The sequence below is a fragment of the Schistocerca americana genome, chromosome 10 (assembly GCF_021461395.2).
Source record: "Schistocerca americana isolate TAMUIC-IGC-003095 chromosome 10, iqSchAmer2.1, whole genome shotgun sequence".
NCBI lineage: Eukaryota > Metazoa > Arthropoda > Insecta > Orthoptera > Acrididae > Schistocerca > Schistocerca americana.
In genome coordinates, this window is record NC_060128.1 from 202,611,210 (window position 1) to 202,631,422 (window position 20,213).

At 43.2% G+C, this 20,213-nt stretch overlaps 1 protein-coding gene across 7 annotated transcripts in view; it reads left to right on the plus strand.

Annotated features, from left to right (window-relative positions):
* Positions 1–19,262, plus strand: part of LOC124552523 — a 49,415-nt gene extending 30,153 nt beyond the window's left edge. For 2 of the 7 annotated variants that reach the window (XM_047126832.1, XM_047126833.1), the window contains exons 4-6: positions 288–407; positions 11,437–11,595; positions 18,475–19,219. In XM_047126832.1, coding sequence (XP_046982788.1) covers positions 288–407; positions 11,437–11,595; positions 18,475–18,627 — 432 coding nt within the window. In that variant the 3' untranslated portion in view covers positions 18,628–19,219. Of the gene's footprint in view, positions 1–287; positions 408–11,436; positions 11,596–18,474 lie in introns of all 7 variants that reach the window. The other 5 variants (XM_047126831.1, XM_047126835.1, XM_047126830.1 and 2 more) reach the window with 5 other exon arrangements.
* The last annotated feature ends 951 nt before the right edge of the window (positions 19,263–20,213 follow it).

Genomic DNA, 20,213 nt, shown 5'->3' on the forward strand with positions numbered 1-20,213 from the left:
CGAGTGGAAGGTTGCTGAAGTTACCTGGCTGAATGTTACCCGAGACTGAAGTTGCAGACATACCTGAACTCAGTACTCGGAGAGGCCGCATCATTTAACGATAGAAATGGCAGTGGTGGTAGCGGCTGCTGCTGCTAATTGGCAATAATAAAAATTTCATCTCCCAAAGCCAAGACCTGTAATTCTGCCTGGTTTGTAGCTTTTTAATATAAGCTTTTATTGTACATCCTTTGCAAAGCTTCTTACAGAACACGGCAAATGAACAGACGGAATTTATTTTTTCGCAGGAGACTATAGCTGACGCCACTAACAGTGCCGAAGGAGACGTGGACGAAATAGAAGAGGAGGAGGAGGTGACGCCGGGAGAGGTCAGCGGTGCTGTGGCTGCACTACCTGTGCCGACTGTGGTGAGCTCACTGTGTGCGTAGTGTCACTCGGTTAGGCTGAGCTGCAGCTGTTGGCTCTGTGAGGGCTTCTGGGCTAGCCTTTCCTGCTTCATTTCAGAACAAAACTTCTTAGATTTGTACCACTCTGCAGTTCTGCAAGAAATATAAAAATTCGTTCCAAACGATGTCTCGATGTTTCTTTCTCGCCGTAGACTTAGTGGTAAATTATGACTGCTTAAAAGTCATACGACAGATTGACCAGTTAGAATAATAAAGTATTACTGTGTGAACTATAGGCAGATAATGTTGTTACATTCTGTAAAAATATCATCCGATAACAATCGCGAGCTGTCGGAGACACTCGGACCGTAACACTGATATGTTAACTAAAGCGAATTTTTGTAGCTCTTCCAAACATTTAATGAAACATTATTGGTATTTTGCCTTTCTGCAACTGGCTGACGGCTATCGTTGAAGTAGTGGTACCAATTTAAAACAGTTACATCCCTAAATGGAGCACCGAAGGCTGACCACCGAGCCTCTACACGACCATCAACTGTTAATAATGATCATTCCGAATAGTATCTGATGGGACAGTCCAGAATAAATTGAACTGTAATTGTTTACTTTATCAGCTACATCTCAATTTGTATGTGTAGTATTCTGAAATAATGGTATTCAGAGGAAAGTATCTGGAATGACCTAAAATTGTCAGAAATAATCTAGTTGACGATCTCTCTTCAGAATTTTTTTCGATGTAATATTAAATCCAAAAGTGAGTTCAGTTCACAAGTTTGATGTTATGTGTGTGTGTGTGTGTGGGGGGGGGGGGGGGGGGGGGGGGGGGAGGTTAGGACATTGTGTGTGTATCCAGACAGGCATCGAAATTGCAAAACTACCTAAGAGTACATTATACGATTCTATAAGAATGTCGAACTTTTATCCCTTTAATCCCACTAAGAGATCGTTTCCCACTACGTCTACAGTTAGAAAGTTTATAAGAGAGTGCAATTTGTGAAGATTATGGTCAAAGTGGAGAATGTTGGTGCACTTTGCCAAAGATGATTATTTAATGCACACTGCAAAGCATTAAAATGGTACAAACCGTCATTACACTTCATTGAGCAGACAAAAATATTCTCAGCAAAGTCTTCGAATTTACTCGACCGATTTTCTGAGATCTGTTCCTCTGTGATGTAGCAACTGTCGGCCATCTTTAGACTGACACCTGTCTAATTGTTATAGCCCTCAGTGTGAAGAGCTGAAAAATTTTTAGACGAGCGCTCCGAAAAGACGGCCCGGCGAGTCGGCGACTGCAACGGCAGACGCGTGTGGGTTACCTCGGCCTCTCCGGTTGGCCCGCTGTCGCCTGCAGTGGCCGTGTGTCGCTTGCACCCTCGCCGGTTACCTTTAGCCTCCTGGAGAGAGACCCACTGTAGTGGCCTTTCCACCTCTCGTGCCCCTGGCGAAAAGTGTTCTGTTCTGTCAATACCGAAACTTTGTGTGGGTCATATTATTACCAAAATTTGTAGGTAATCACTCGACTTAAAAATCGTTACAAATTTATTAGTTTATTATTATAAATAGTTTAAATGCTTAATGTAATATAAAAAGGCTTCCCAGTTTCAATCTGCCTCTCAGCATTACTACCAGACAGATTTCTTGTCAAACTTTTGCCGTCCTATCTGTTCGTGTACTGCATAAAGGATCAAGAGTGTCAACAGTATTGTGCAACGTTTCGTAATGAAAGCTTCTCAAAAAATATGTGCAGAAACATTCTCTGCCTCCAAAGATGAGGGGAAAGTAGTATTGGGTGGCAGGAACAAAATGCCCCACTTGGTGAGCAGCAGCAGATACTTGGCTCCCCCTACAGCTGCCGATTGCTAGCCGTCCCCGAGGCGAACAACTCTGTGTCCGTTTAGAGCTGGTGGTTCTCGTTCTTGTGTGAAAGACGACACAGTGCATTACACACACATTAGTCAGTAATCAACATCCTTGTTTCACGTGTTGCTTTATTTTTGATATTCTAGGGTTTAGCACCGCTGGGTTCGAGTAGGTGGTAGCAGCTTATGAATTTTTTGGGAGTAGGAGCTGTATTAGTAAAATAGTGAACTGAGACACAGTTTTGGCTAAACTATTTTGCACAACCAAAACCTTTGATATGGCAGTCAGTGCTCTAGAATACACGAGTTAGTAAAGAAATTAAAAAGTACTGTCAAAATATTTACATACAATAACTGTAATGTTGTGTGGGGTTAGAATGGCTGGCTGGTTGGTTGGTTGGTTGGTTGGTTGGTTGGTTGGTTTGGGGAAGGAGACCAGACAGCGTGGTCATTGGTCTCATCGGATTAGGGAAGGATGGGGAAGGAAGTTGGCCGTGCCCTTTCAGAGGAACCATCCCGGCATTTGCCTGGACTGATTTAGGGAAATCACGGAAAACCTAAATCAGGATGGCCGGACGCGGGATTGAACCGTCGTCCTTCCGATTGCGAAGAATGGCTGGACTTCACATCCTGTCGTGTGGTGAAGTTCCAAATGTATATTGTCGATAAACGTGTAAAAGTGCAAAAAAATGGTAGAAAGCACGTGCGAGTCACACGAAGCAGAATAGCCGGCCACTACGGTCGAGTCGGCGTAAATCGATCCTCGACAGTCTCGGCGGGCCGGTTCTCGTGAGCCTATCTCGACCGATAAAGTAACGCAATTTTGTAAATGTCTCTGCGGTGACACCTCTGTGCCGTCACAGCTCGTAGCCGGCTACTGTTTTCGCCTGGAACCGTCAGCATTTCGGAGTGGAAAGTCGGGAACGGCACTGTGAAGTGTCGGGGTTCTCCGTACGTCGTCTCGACTCTAGCTATCGTCTGCAGGTGAAATATTTTGTATCGCCGACACGCACAAATTTTTTCCTCTTGAAGAAGGGTCAGCTGAATCGGTCACCGGAGTGAGAGGGACTCACCTGCGGTGAGGACGACAGGAGGCAAAGTCGAATTGGGGACGGGGCCACGTCGGAGAGAGTAGGTCAAAAATATGGCATTGTTTTTTGTGTAGGAGCAGCCATCTCAAAACTATCTGATAACACAGTTGGACGCATAAGATCTGCCTGCTCGTGGACAACCACTAGCTGGTACTCTACAGGGAGCAGAGAGCCAGCAGCTGCTGCGGCACTAGCGGGACATTCGCACCCTCGTATCCTCGTACCTGGTACTTCTTTACCCAAACTCCCTGGCTCTCCAGCCCATCCTGGCATTCTATTGGACCTAAACTGTGTTAAGAATCCCTCCTGTTCTGATCCGTGTAACTAAATGGCCTATCCACTTCACATTTCATAGTCCTAGTTGCAGGTTGTTATTGTAGTGGCTTCCGGGAACAATAATAATTTGATTTTCAATATTTCATACAATTATTGACCAAATTTAAAGCACCGACACAGTCCATTTGCCGCTAAGTGTGATACGTTGGAGGTTTAACGTAATAAAGCAAATATTTAGGTTATATGTCTGAACCACAGTAAAGTGGGAATTTGGGACTGATCCTGTTCACTCCAGCATGGGGAATGAAAGAGTTGCCAAAAAATGGAGAATTATTCTCCTCCTTGTATTCTACGGTGTACATTCGGTCTATCACCTGCTATGACCGCGGACGGAACCGCACGTAGTGGTGGAAGAGCATTATGCCCTCGGCTGGAGGAGCAGGCGGGCACATCCGTAGGGTAGCAGGGTCGGTGGACGAGAGAGCGATTCGCTGTCGTGCCGGTCGGCACGTGCTCCCCACGTGACCGATCTCTGCCATCCCATTTGTTGACGGAACGTTCTGAAAGCACGACTTGCTCAGTGTGCGTAGCTCAGCAGAGCTGAGAATGGGATCCATTCCCACTGCTGCTGAGCTTCTTATATAACCATCGTGCCACTGAGGCGTAGTGGTAGTCATGAGAAAAGCATAGCAAAAGTTGAAAAAGAAAATAGTGCTCCTTTTTACCCTTAACACCACTTTGGGCTGCAAAATCCAATATTGGGTGATGAAGGCACTGTGTGACTTCCAACAAGCTTTATACATAATTTCAAACCTCTTTTTAGCTTTTTCTCACTTAAATATTTGATGTCAAATGTTTAACACATTAACTCGTTTTTTGCCAGGGAGTAACTGTTGAAATCATAACCAAATTTCCTTTAACAAATGGGAATTTTATTCACTTTAATAGTGCCTAAAAGCATTTTTTAAAAGAAATAGATTTAAAATTATAATCAGAAGGCACCCTCTAAATATCAAAGTTTCAATTTATTCAGAGGCAGAAAGAAACAAGTTTTGACTGTATGAGCTTTCGGGCAGAGAACTTTGCCGCTCCCTTTTGACACGGCCGTAGTTACGACCACTCGCAACAGCCTCTGAAAGACTACACTGGTGCAAATCTGCAACACACCAGATAACTTTAAACTAAGAGTTTTAACAATTTACACAAGCACACAAACTATGCACCCCCTGTAGGAGGGGTGGAAATGGTACAAAACACTAACAATTAAAATATTAACCTTGCACTGAAGGTGCAACTTGATTTTAACTTCTAAGAAAGGTCTTACAGCGAAAGGGTGGCAACTTTATATACTAAAATGATCATTTAAATAAAAGCCCATGAAATGCAATCTTATATAAAATTCTACAAGGTTAGCCAAACAATAGTTAAGATGCTCTACAGTACACAGATACCGCCTCTCAAGATCATAGGCAATAATATCAAAGTTCCCAAAGATCAAAACATGTTTCAGGTACTAGCCAATTACACTCCAAGCAATAAATTCGTTAACACACCAAATCCGATAAACGTGACAGAGGCAGCAACTAACGTGTGGTAGATTGATAGGGAGATCACCGAACAACCCAAACCGCAGGTTGCTCTAACCCTCCCCTACTCCAAAAGGGAAAAACGGACCACCCAATTTATAAACACCCACCTTCCCGCGGGTGGGCAAACGGAGAAGAATGGTGGGACGACCCCAAAGCAAAAGACTGGTGACCTCACCAAGAAAACAAGTAGAATTTAACAAGAGTAAATCAAACAACATATCACCAATCACTTAACTTCTAATAAATTGCGATTTCTCAAGAAGACCTGGCCCAGCACCCCCAAATCGCTCACCTGAACCGTCCGCTGCCAGCCGCTTCAACGGACGCAGGAAGGCGCGCCGATCTCCCGTCTCACGGCGTCGCAGCTCGCACCGGCCAGACCGATGTCGTGGGTTGACTCCTGTTGCTCTCGTGTCGACCGCGAAGTCACTACCCCTCGCTATACGCCGCGGCCCACTGGACTCACGTGGCGACCTCACGTGCGCCGACGCTCGAGGCGGACAAATCATCTCGTGTCTCAGTGCGCGACCGACCGACCGATCGATCCGACCGCCAATGAGCATTGCCTGAGCAGACTGGTGGCCTAACGCGCAGACTCAGATGCAGGAACTAAGCCCCGACCAGGCGACCACTTTCTGAGTTCTCTTACTGGTGTAGTGGAAAGACTCTCTTTTTGCCTGCTTTAAAGGTTGATCCAAATGACAGACAGACACTAACTGCCTAACAAATGCGGACAAGAGACAGACTAGCAAGCTGGGGACGAGAGACTGAGCCAGACTGACCGACTGGCGAGCTCATAGCGCCCCTTAAATGCACGTGAACGGGCAACCTTTCCCCTTTCCCACCAGAGGGAGACACCAAAGCTGCAATTGCCACAGCGGCACCACCGCCAGAAACGGAGGACGACTACTTCACACTACTCACTGCGGCGCGCTCTTCCAAACAGCAATTTTTACCTCGGCTCAGCCAGCTTACCCGTCACTGTACTGGCTCTGACTTCCTCCTGTCTGTCAACTGCCTCTCTCCCTGTCCCCACCCGTCTTGTTGTCGACCGGGGTCCGACCTGCCCCTCTCTCCCGACTTTCGACGAGTGATCCTTCCTCCCTTTCTGAGGAAGGTATTAAGTTTTGAAAGCTTTTTCACTTTAATGTATGCATATTGGCTGTACTAGAAATTGCACGTCGTCGGTGGCCGACTAGTCTGTCACTTAGTAACTCTACGAAGTACTGCCACACACGGCAGGCACGTGCAGTTCATGTTCACTTCCACACTGTAGTGGGTAATAAGGGAAAAATCTAAACACTTTGTGTGAGCCGAGGACTGCAACTGCCAGTTTTTCTTTTCGACTCCTGTGCTCTGCCCGAAACTAATCTCGAGGAGACTGTAGACTTAGGCCAGATTCTTCTAATGCTTATAGCTCACTTTCCTATGCGCACGCTTCACTGCAGTAGGTTTATAAAACTTGGTTAGTGTACCTGTCTGTATTTCTGCTTCCTTACTATTTGACTGAAACTTTCCATTTCACACTTAACCTACACAAAAAACCTCAAAACACACTATACTGTATTTATATTAGTTGTAAAGAAATAGCTTAAAAAGTAAAGCTGTTGTCAGTCCGAAGATTGGTTTGGACATCGGAGCACTTTACTAAGCACTGTCCTATCATTTGAGGTATGCAGTCACCCTCCTCCGAACTTTGAACTGGCTTACTCGGCCATTTATAGGGGATCCTACAGTTTGAACTGTGGTGTGACTCGGCAGCCACTGCCGGGGTTGAAAAACGAGAAATGTGACAGGTACAAACACTAGAGTAACGAGACCTCTGGACCTGTAATCTGGCACTTCACCACTGAGCCAATGAGCTGCACAAGAAGTGTTTATGTTTTGCAAATGAGAAAACTTTGAAAGTCATTGCTTTTTCTCATACAGAAGTTTTCGTATTGTTCCCGATTGTGACGAGTTATTTCATCTGCAAAGGTGATAATTAATGTACATGTATCGTATGCAACTGTCCAAACTTGCAGGTATTTGTCAAAATAGTTAAACCAATTTTTCTATATTAGAAATAAGTAGCTTTAGTTTGTAGTTATATTAGAGTATTTGAGATATAAATAGAAGACAGTAGTTGTTAAAGTAAATCTTTGTTGTAACCTGGTGTTAATTTTTTGTACTGCTACAATATTTTGTACCTTCTAATTCTCTCACCATTTCCTTTAATAATTCAATCCAGTAAAAAATAAATGCAGCTTGCACATTAGGGAGTAGGTTGTGTGAAGTATCAGAAATTTTGTGTTCCGATTCTGTGTTGTTGCTGAGTAAATGATGAAGGTCATTTAAAAGAAAAAAATTCTGTCTACCAATCTGACTGAAAATGATAAGAAGTTTCAGCCTTACATTAAATTGGCCAGTGGATCAACTAGAGACAGGCATAGAAATGACTGCTGACAGAGATTAGAGCAAAATATTAAATTTCTCTTTGTAGAACTATTTCACTGAGGTTCCTTGCTTAAATTGTCACACAAATGTCAAAAGCATAGAGACGTTGCAATACTAGAAACTAGTAGCAAAATGCAGGAAGATCTGCAAACAATGTTTATTACAGGGATTGGCAGTTGACCCTCAACATAAACATATGTAACACATTATCCATAAATAAACAGAAAGATCCATTATTTTAAGATTACACAATCACAGAACAATTTGTGGAAGTAGTTGTATCCATTAGGTACCTGGAAGTATGCATACATTCCAATTTAAAGTTGAATGACTACATAGAACTAATGCCAGGCAAGGCAGATGGCAGAGTGAGGTTCTTTGGAAAAATCCTCAGTAAGTGTAGTCCGCCCTCAAAGCAAACAGTATACAAAACTCTCATTTGAACAATACTTGTACACTTGTCATCAGTTTGGAACCAGTACGAGATACAGTTGACAGAGGAAATAGAGTAGACCCAAATGAGAGAAGTGCATTTCATTTCAGCTTCATTTAGAGAGAGAGAGAGAGCTGCATCACAATATGGTTTACTGTTAAAAATGTGAGTTTGTGTATTTCAGCAATGTTCAAACAATATACCTCGACAAAAGTCATGGCGTACCTCTTAATATCATGTTGGACCTCCTTTTGCCCAGTGTAGTGCAGTTACTTGGCACGGCACGAACTCAAGTCGTCGGAAGTTCCCTGCAGAAATACTGAGCAATGTTGTCCGTCATCCACAATTGCAAAAGTGTTGCCGGTACAGAATTTGTGCACGAACTGACCTCTCAGACGTCCCACAAATGTTCGACGGAATTCGTGTTTGGCGATCTGGTGGTCAAATCATTTGCTCGAAACGTACAGAATACTCTTCAAAACAGTTGCGAACAATTGTGGCCTGGTGACAGGTTGTTTTGTCATCCCTAAAATTTCTGTTGTTGTTTGGGAATGTGAAGTCCACAAATGGCTGCATACGGTCTCAAAGTAGCCGAACATAAGTGTTTCTGGTGAATGATCATTTCAAATAAAATAGAGGACCCAGCCCACTCGGTGTAAACACTGCCCACACCATTACGGAACCGTCACCAGTTCGCTCGGTGCCTCGTTTACGAGGTGGGTCCTCGGCTCTGTGGGGTCTGTGTTGTGCTTGAACCTACCGTCAGCTCTTACCGACTGAAATAGGGACTCGTTTGACCGGGCCACGGTTTTCCAATCGTCTAGGGCTCGACCGATACGGTCGAGAGTCCAGGAGAGGCGCTGGAGGCGACGTTGTGCCATCAGCGGAGGCACTCCGTCGGTCGTCTGCTGCCATGACCCGTTAATGCCAAATTTTGCCACACTGTCCTAGCAGATAAGTTCGTCGTACATCCCGTGCCGATTTCTGCAGTTATTTTGTGCAGTGTCGCTCGTATCTTAACACTGACAACTTTGCAGACCGCTGCTCTGTCGTTAAATGAATTGTCTGTGGAGAGAGGTAGTACCTGAATTTGGTATTCTTGGCACGGTCTTGACACTGTGCACCTCAGAATTTTGAATTTCAGTTTCCAAAATGTAGTTTCCCGTGCATCTGGCTCCAATCACCATTCGACAATGTACGAAAAGATAGATTGCTACTAACCGTAAAGAAGACACCGTAAAGAAGTTGCGAACAGGCATAATTAAAAGACAGTGTAAGTTTTCAGCCACAGCCTTCATCAGCAAAAGGACACACCATTCGTAAACACGAGTGAGCACACATCATTCGCACGTGCCCACCAACTCCGGCATGTCGGGCCAGAATATAATTATTACGTGGGGTGCGAGCAGCAATGTAGAGGGGTCGGGAAGGAGAAGAAACGGTAGTGTACGGGTGGGGAGAGAGACGAATATTGTCCGGCGTTGCGTGCAGGGTCCAGAATGCCGACAAGCGCAGCGTCAGGAGGTTGTGGGGGAGGGAGGTAGGGAAAGCGGGAGCGAAAAGGGAGAGGAGCGGGCAAAGCTGGGTGGAAGCGTTAGCAGAGAGAGGACAAATAAACAGTGTCAGAGTCTCATTTAACAGCTCTTCTGCAATCGTTGCACAGCTTTTTATGTCGCTACGACTACCAACCAGCTGTCCACCGGGATGAACGGCCGCCACCGAATTGGCCGAGAGCAAAGCAGATCACCCTGTGGCACATCACGCAGCTGAACGTAACGTGTGTGATTTCAAATGGCTGCTTCACTACTCGAACCATGTGGTTCCCTCACTCCGTCACCAGGTTTTCTGAACTGTGCAGTCGGGACATATCCTTACGACACATTCTCTGCTTCCGTACTTATTCTGGCCTCGAGGTATGATAACGTACTGTTCCCACACCCTCCAGCCGACAGTTTCTACCTCCTCTGTTCTATCGTCTCCTCCTCATTCTCGTTTCCCACCCTGTTTGTTGGCTCTCTCTCTCTCTACCAGTGCACCTGCCCATTTTTCCCCCACTCCTCTCCTTTTTCGCTCCTTTATTCCCCCTCTCCTTGTCCCACAACCTCCTGACACTGTGCTTGTTGGCATTCTAGACCCTGCACACTCCATCAGACAGCATTTCTCTCTACCCCACCTGTACACTACTGTCCCCTTCCTCGCTCCTTACGTACCACGTGATAGCTGCATACGAGCCCGAGGTGCTGGAGTTGGCAGTCGTGCGCACGAGGTGTGGTTGCTTGTGTGTACGAATAGTGTATATTTCTCCTTCGCTAAGGAAGGCTGTTTCCAAAAGCTTCATTTAATTGTCTTTTAATTATGCCTGTCAGCAACTTAAATATCTTCTTTAAGATATACAGCAATTTATATTTTTCTATCTTGTCGATATTCTTACACGGAGTTTCCATCGTTCGATTCCATCTTCCGTTACACATTCAAAGTCTTTTAATTCCCGTCGTGCGGCCGTAAGCACATTTGAAATCTGTTCTCACGAATGCCCTTCTACGTGCCGTATACGATACTACTGCTGTCTGTGTATGTGCGTATCACTGCCTGTGACTTCTGTCACCTCAGTGTAATGCTTTTTGCTACATATGTTACTCGGAAGACCACAAAGGTAAAATTATAGAAAGTGGTCCTCGCACGGAGGCTTACGAACAGTCGTTCTTCGTGTGGACTGTAGGGAATAGTAAAACTCTGGGTAGGATGGGATGTGCTTTTAGGTCTCTTGCCAATTGGGAAAAACATTTGTTCCTGGAATATGTAGTATTTCTAGTGTGGAGCTGAGAACTGTTCACAGAGCCATACATTTTATTAAAATACCATCTGTCGAGTGTTTCAATTTGCAGTGACTCGATGAGCATCACCAGCTCACTGGCAGGCACCAATCTCGTGACCTCGCAATCTCTGCTCTGCGTTATCTTCTCTGCGATCTCAGTCGTACTGCCCGCTCGGTCGTCACGGTGGTACACTCGGCACATTCCGTTCCGTACGGTGGCTTGCCGAGTATAGATGCGGAAGCGGGTTTCAGAGTTGTAAAACGCACAGAGACGGGGACGGTAGCTCTGTGGTAAAATGGCAGACTGAGGATCTGTAAGTTCGGATTACTGTAGGATTTTTTATTGTTCACTTGTTGCTCTTTTCATCTCCGGTAATGTGAACATAAAAAATGTCGAACCTCACCGTAGTTCAGAGTCCCCCCGTAACGGGCCGTGCCTCACAGAGCGGTAGGTCGCACGACCAGAGCTCCCGGCCGGCGACTCTTTACGTCGAGATGTACCGACTGACGAGGCGAATTCTCTGCAGGATGGCGAAACTGAGAAACTACTGCGGAGCTCGAGAGCCTGGCACCGAGAGGTGGCAGGGCTGCGGTCCTTTCTGGAAAGCGTCCTGTCCGACGAGGCGGGAGGAGGACGTGTGGATCTGCCCGACTGTCCCGAAATGGAGGAGCCTTCGGTTAGGCAGGTGAGTATAAGACGAATAAATTTTGGTGGCAATAAGGCGGTAGGGAGAGGGGGGGGGGATATTGTGGGTAACTTTGGCAGGTTTAGACCCTAGTTTACTCGGTTGTATTACGAATTTCTTTGTTTGTGAGAGTGTTTCAAAATATGAGATAATGAGTCCTTCTTGAGAAAAGGTTTATTTGAGAAATCTAGAAGTTGCACACGGCTAATGAGACACAGTTAAGCCTCAGGTTTCCTCAGTGAACCGATCTGGCTTAACTGGCACGAATAAAAGCGGGATCCCGGTCGAGGAGCCACCTGACGACAGCTTCACGACTGTCGCCATCCGTCCCGAAGTGGTGAGCGAGTAGATGCTTCTCTAAACAGTCGGAGATGGCAATTGCTGGGATGCGGGCCTGGGATGCACAGTGTGTGTTCCGATGCAGATTGCCAAAAGTGCCGAACCGAATCACCTGTATCGGAGGTCGTACGCGGTTAAGTATTGTTACGGGACCGCGTGACACCGGTAAAAGTAATCTCGGTCATTCCTTTAGTAGCTTACTGCAGCTTTTTCAGTGTCTGTAGCATTTGTGGATTCTACACGCGTGAGCAAATCTACCGGTAGTATGATCCAGATGTTACAGTATCTTGCCATTTTGAACATCTTGCTTAGGAAGGTGGAGAGTCTCTGTAACACTGATGTTTTCTGTGTCTCTCGTATCGGGCACCTCAGTTTTATTCCCTGTGGTAATGCGCTGTAGGAACAGAACTCCCTCCACCTGGAACCGCATTTCTCATCAGATAGTTACTGTCGTATCCAGTCAGAACACATCTGCTGTAGTCCAGTGTGTTATGTGTAAATCCCACTACACAGCCAGTGGAGACGTGAGGTTTTGTGTGATCCGCCTGCCACAAATGCTACAGTAGACCCAGATTGAGTCCTCGACATTGCACACGATATTGCCTGAGGTGAAACATCTCACCCACCCTTACTTTTGCTTGTCTTATGTTCTTTATTAAAATCGTGGCCCCAAAGCCACATCCATTTTTGACATTTTACTCACACTGTAAACTTCAGTTAGTTTTCAAGGAATTGCAGTTTCTCACATCCGTATTGAAGTGCACTGGTAAAGCTACCTCTTTGGTGTTCAAAAACTTTGGTCGTCTGTTCTATCTAGCCTGGAAATTAATTTTTTGGAGCTTTCGTTACTTTACTTATTGAACCACCTTGTATTTGTTTATCCCTGAGAAATCATAAACATTACATTAATTGTTACTGGATATTTAAGGGAAACTTAAGAATTTGATAAATGGAAGTGCTTTAACCCAAAACGGAGTAGTAGTTTGCTAATGTTTTTATATGCCCAGGCACAGCTAGTCTAACAGACATTTGAGATTTAATTATGACGACAGGTATTTGGTCTGACGTGAGGTACTGGAATACGAGTGCACTGATGTAAATGTGGCACGTGACAGTAATGTAACTAGTCTGGCTGCATCCGTCTTAGCTGATCTCAGTTCGGTCAAATAGTGGGATGTCGGAGATGTAACAAACGCGAGCGTTCGGTCATTTCTCACCATTTGCAGATCTGTGCTCGTGCCGTGTCAGACATCGCAACAGTAGAGGTACGAATAATTGCACGAGTCTAAATATCACATGCTGTGGACTGGTGTTTCAAAGCATAAAGGCAAGTGGACGTCTTTGAGCATGTGGTGACAATATTTTCTGCCCAGTTGAGAAGCCGTCCAAAACTACACTAGTTGGTGACGATTTTCTGATATGGTATTGGAATATGTTTGAGAAGAATAAGGGGTAAATTTTTTTATGGAATTTAGGGCTTGATGTCATTTACCACCAATGATTCATCACAAATGATATTTATAGGACAGCTAAGTTCTTATGGTAGATTAGGAAGTGACATGCCAGGATAACCTTTGAGGGCACAGCCTGTTGTGTATGTAAACAATTCATAGTCTGAGAGAGTGATGATGGGATACGTTGCTGCATTCACTCTTTACAACAGTCCATGTAATTGTTCTTGTTTACTTACCTGTATTAAGTAACTAAGATCTTAGAATAAGATTTAAAGAAATTGATGAAAGTCAGTTAATGTACTAGGATGGGTTATTGTTCTTACTATCTCAGATACTATCATTGTCGGAGAGCTGCAAATACTTGGCACAACGAATGAAGATTTCTGCTGGCAGTTGTATTTATATCTGTAGGTAAACAATATTTTCTAGTGTGAAGTATGTAGTTGAAACGTGCATCTAGGTTCAAACGACCTTTGTAACTTATCCGATGGGAACATTTTAATAAGTGAAGTGCAGAGATAATCCTTAGAATGTGCTTTTTTAATGACTGATTTTATTTTTGGTCATAATTACCATAGAATTGGATACAGTTCTGCCAATAATGGAAGTTTCCTGAAGCCAGCACAGAAGTCAGTGCTGTTCTGGCAGCTGGCCTCGCACCGTTCTGGAGACCTCACTGGCTGTGAAGTTTTGCCCCGCAGGTCGTCTTCCGTTACCGGCATAACACGGAAGTCGGATGCCACCGAGTGAGAGCTGTGCAAAGGAACAGTGTTTGGTGATGACCTTCAGTCTCTGAAGCTATGCTGTGGTGCCATTTGAAGTGCACGGTCTGACATTCTTGTGCTGCCAAGAAACATTTCCCTTTCCCTTTTGCACTCTGGTCAGTTGTCACACTGTAGTTCACAGCTTTGTGATGTGCCGCTCGCCGCTCGAGGAAATTGGCAGGGGTAAGACCGTTCGTGTCCTGAGACACTGATACCGAGACTTTTCCGGCCGGATATTACCTCGAGTTTCTTTTCGTGGCACAAGCCTACGTATCGACATTCCACGGATTGACGTTTTATCTTCAGTTTGTATAGGTGTACTAGTGTTCCGTCTCTAGTCGTAACTGAAGGCAGAAAGGCATCACCTCCATTCGTTTTATGTGAGAAGACATCCCGCTAACTTCAGAGATTGTGCACTTTTATTTCCGGTACCGTTCGCAGATCATCTTACGATAGAGCAAAGCGGCAGTGTGACCTCCGTATCGTAGTGAAATGCCAGTTACACTCACAGTTTTTCACAGAGAGCTACAAATGTAGTCCCGAATGGGTCTGTCGACATTTTGCTCGCACGATTCAGTGGTTGCATCATTGAATGTCAAACTCCCGTCTGTCACACGAGACGGACATTCCTACCTTGCCGTATTCAAACTTACTGCGAGGACGACAGTGTCTTCACGTCGATGCAGTTTCCACAGACAGCCCCAAACAAATTTTGTCGGGCTCGACACTTCTGCTGTCAAGAATTTGGTGACGGCACGCCACTCGAATCGCATCGACTGACTGACCGTCCGTGTAGGGTTCGATTCTATTTTAATGACTGCCCTGCCAACTAACATATCATATCCGTGACACTCTCTCTCCTATTATGCGAAAATACAAAACGAGGTACCCTTCTGTGAACTTTCTCGATGTCCCTCGCCGGTCCTATTTTGTGAAGATCCCACACTGTACAAGAAATAATCCTGTAGAGTACACAGTTGTAATGTAGGCAGTCTTATAGGAATGTTCTAAGTGTTTTATCAGCAAAACAGTTTTCAGTTTGCCTTCTCCACAATATCTTCTATGCGAAGAGTGCAATTCGTGTTTACAGTAATTGTAATCCCTAAGTATTTAATAGAATCAGCAACCTTTAATTTTGTATTATTTTTTGTGTAACTGAAATTTAACATTCTTTTTAGTACAATTTCGGGTGATGTCTTATACTTACCACCAACTTTCAACATGTATTTTGTCCAACACATCGAGGGTAGATTGACATCGTCACCAACTGTAATTGTACGAGTCGTCTACTCATTCTAAATGACTCAAATTTTCCTTGAGCCCGTTGACAACATTGTTATCTGAATCGGGGTTCATTAAAGGAATCAATTATTAATTTATTATGGTTTGTCAAGTACTAACTCTCACCAACTACTACTTCAAATTCACTGAAAGAGAAATTACTTTTACCTGCAGCGACAAACGTGCCACCACTCACCACTCACAAAATTTAGTCTATCCATTCTAAACACCATTAGCTCCTTGTTAAAATCTTCAGCTGAACTTATCTGCAGCTGTTGCCAGCTTTTGGTACTTACAACTATTTCAGTTCCAGTGTTTTCTATTATCACATGTAGCTCTGGTTCTTTCCCAAGGCAGCTGCAACAATACAAGTATAATCCTGTTGTTTCCTAGACCTACCCTCAACCTGTGTTTGTAACTTACACCGTTTGAGACTGAAGCTGTGTTTGTTCTTTGCCGAGACCCCCTAACTTAAATAATGACCAGTTGACACCGCACATCCGCCACTACCCGGGTAGCTGCCTCTTGTGTGTAAGGGATGCACAATCTGTTAGCAGATCCCGACACCTCTGCTCTCTGTGCTGCATTTTTGCAGCCTTGGTACTTGCAGCACTGTCTATCCCTCAACTCGGCTCCATACACGGTCTGCAGTCGGCCCTGTCAACGGTGCTACAGATGGCAAGCTTCACCTTCATCGTGCAAGCAATACTACTTGTGTATATCACAAAAGTACATTATTTTCTTAATATTGATGGGACTGTCGGCTTGCTTGCTTCCCTACTTCACGATACCTAAACTGTTGCACAACATTATACAAAAATTGTCATACAGAGATTTTTTCATTCCTGTTCCTGATGAAGATTGGCTGACTTCTGGGAGTGTTTAGTCTTATTGGGCTTACGTTTTTCCTTTTCTTCGTTTTGTGATGTTTTTAAAATTGCATTAATCCAACACAGGGTGTATCCACTCCGGGGAAAACCCAGGAATTTTTTTTACCCCGGAGAAAACCTGGAAAAACTTGGGAATTTTGTAGAATTCCGGGAATTTTTCATTGTTTTAGTCTTTAGTTACTTTTTCATTTTTACTGGTAAGAACTGATAAACAGCAGAATGTGAAATACTTTAGGACAAAGACTATGAAATACTTGATTACAGGAAATTGTTTCACACTAGCACGATGTCACAAGTGTTTACATGAAGTTTGTTTTGAGCAGTTGCCAGCAGGCTCGTGCACATGCACAGCTGAGTTGCAAACAAGCAGTGCCTTCTCCCACTCATGGCTACTTGAAGGGGGCTGCAGCAGTAGCAAGAAGCAGTCATGCTACACAGAAAAATTTTTCTGGCGCACCCAAGCTGCCAGTTCCGCGCGCGCACAGAGCAGTCTGGATTTAGTGGGGACGGGGATAGTTACCCGTGTTTACATTTAGTGATTTTGCTGTTTCCTGATGTCCTATTTCCTCTTCATTTACAGTTCACGTGTCAAATGAAAACAAAATGGATTTCTGTAGCCTGGAGCTGTCAAGTAGATTAAAATACATACACATAATAATTGAAAGCTAAAATATGTTGTTAGTTTTTCTGATTTTCTTTTATTTCCACATTTTTTCTGATTTTCTTTTATTTCCACATTTTTGGCAGTCGAGCATTAATTGCCTTGTACAACAATGACGTTACTTGTCGGTTTGCTAAGTAAATGTGGCATTTATTAATCTTTTCCACAGGTGCAGTTAATTTATGAGAAACAAAGTATTTCATTCCACACTATTGGCCAGTTTCAACTGTTCACTGAATTACAAGTGCACATTTTCATCTTCTGGCACGTATGGCATTATGCCATAATTAAGAATCAAATGTGAGACAATACAGTACTGGTACTGAAAGAAAATTTGCATCCCGAAAAGTGCACTGAAAAGCTTAATATCAGGTTTGGGCCTACTTCAATGTGAATCTGGATATATGAATGTGTCCTTTAAGCCAAATTATGTATTTTAGTGTGGTTTATCAAATTCCTATGCTCTTTTTTTATGATGTCATGTAAGATCTCTTAATGATCAATGTGTACAAACATATGGGCTTTCTAAGTCATCGTAGCTACCTACGCGCAGTAATGCGCTCCCTGGCAGCTGCTGAAACAAACCCCTGTCTAGGAGGTCGTGGGAAAATATTGTGAATGCATTATTTTCAAAGAAATTTTCTTTTACGCGAGATGAACTATGTTATATGTAAGAATGTGCAATGGATTTCTTATATCACAGAGTGTTTGACTCTCATTTAAAGCTTAAAACATTCAGGACCAGTTACTCAGAATAATTTTGAGCCCAGAAGACCAGACATTAATGTCTTGTTTAAAATTTTACTGGCACATTTTTGTGATGTATCTTAAAGTGTAAGACACACAAAAAAGACCAATATTATATGTGAAAGCTTAGCTACACTAAGTACATTAATTCAAACCATTAACTTTTCCTATTTGTGCATCCACACTACATAAGTGATGTTGCTATTGGCTGACTACATCACGTGTGCTATACTGTATCTGCTGTGATTGGCTTACAATAGCTCATGGCAATTCTGTTTTAGTGCTTCGGAAACAAACTTGCTGTGTTTGGTGGAATTTGAATTTATACTTTTGTGATGGGAAAATATGCAACGTACATGCTGCTGCACGTCAAAGATCTTTCCAAAACACACATTCCCCCCTCCCCTTGCTGAGTTTTGTTTTCTAAAGTGCCAGGAAGTTCTCGCTGGTGTATAAAACCTTGGAAAAAGTGTATTTTCACCTTGGAAGAAGTGTATTTTGATGTGGGGGTGGGAGTGCATTTTTATCCAGGAAAATTCCAGGCATTTTCTTTCTTTCTTTCTTTCTTCTTTTTTTTTTTTTCCAGAGTATACACCCTGTAATATTTCGTGATAACTTTTGTATTTGTGCCATTGTCAACGTATGTCTAGTGCTTTACCACATTGCTTTTGTTTGATATTTTATTTTCTGTATTTACAATTATAATGTAGTGTGATATGTGATAAGTCATTTAATGCTTTCAGATGTTGGCTCCAATTGGACATATTGCAGAGAAAAGAGAAGAACTGAAAGTTCATGAGAAATACCCCGATGCCTTCTTACCAGATCACGTCCTGGCATCACTGGATAAGTGTGTGCGAATGCTGTCCAATAAGACAAATGATCAGCAATGCTAGATCTTTTGTGGAGCTGCATAGATCTTTTATAACGTGAGTGGTTAGATATGTATGTGTGCTACATATGGAAAGTTATTACACGAGATTGATATCTTGCATAACTACTCTCCGAATTTAGCAGCTGTATCCAGCCGATCGTGCAGTGAATGATCTACGCAGCTCGACAAAACATTCGTCGTGCATTTCTCCACGTTTTTTAAAATAAGAGCAAAAAACCTCTGTTATGGTTATTTATCATATGTATATTGCTTTATGATCTCCAAAGAGAATGTTAACTTTTAAAAGTGAATTATGGAGTTTCTCTGTTGCTGCCAGTTAACAGCATAAAATCTAAACAAAAAAAAAGCCTTACCCGAGAAACTGAGATAAAATGTGGCCATGCTCTGTTTTTTGTTTAGCCATATGTTTTGTGCGTGTGCATGTCTTTGCTACTTTATTGATTTGGTATTTATTTGATCAGTAAAGGTGACTTTTGCATAAGGAGGTTTGCTTTGTCTTTCCTCTTTGTCTGGCATGTCTCCCTCCTCCTGAAAACAAAGCCCTGACCTTTCACATAAGTTGACAGAACATCACGAAAGAGTTATTACGGCCTTCACGCAAACTAAAAAGGTGTGTAAATACGGAGGATCATTTTGAAAGCGGGTTTGTGGCGTAGCAAAGTATGTCTTTCCTTAATATTTTTAACAATGGAAGAAATTAGGAAGAGGGTTTTGTGTGATTGAGAACTGTGATAGGTTCTTCTTTTAATACAAGAGTAAATGGATACAGGAGTGACAGAGGGCTTTGAGTACGTTACAGAATGTCACAACTGTTTAAGAAATAATAGTGACTGTCATTTTGAAAGTGAACTCTGATCTGGGAAATGGAGAAGCGTAGTCAGATATTAAAAAGCTCTGAAGAGGGTCCCACCAGAAGTTACTCGACAGGTTTGGAGGCCGACCTGGTAGCCGTCACGAAAGTGAGTGTGTACCAGTTTTGAACCCTCGACAAGCGGCCAGTGTAACACAGTGTTAAATGCTACAGCCACAAAGTTAAGTGCTTGAGGAAGGTACTTTGCCTGTAGACTCAAAGAAACACACCTCAAACACTTGCGAGGAATGTTAGTCTGAGTGTGTTGCAGGTGAGAAGAATTGTAAATGATAAATGGGACATTCTGAACTGAAACAAAAATTAGTTACACTAGTATTTTGAGGACTGCTCAATGCATCTAATTTCCAGTAACCACAATGACTATCTTTGTAAAAAGTTCTTCTTATTAGCAGGAGAACCAGATTAAATAGCTGTTAAACAAATATGAGATTGTGTACATCTGTAAAGTTGTGGTTTCTTAAATGTATGTTGATTGAGTGTAGTGCAGCATGTTAGGATCTTTATTAGTAAATGCAGTGCCGATGTGAAGTGTCATTGTGAGGTGGGTGGATTATCTGCATTCTAAGATATGGTGAGCCATTTATTAAAAATTAAATTAGCTTCTTGCTGATGTAGTCACTAGCAGTTAGTTTAGCATTTGTCTTTACAGAGAAATGGAGGTGGTTTCAACATTTTCAAAAATATTTAAAAGATTTATACTTTCACTACTGCGATCC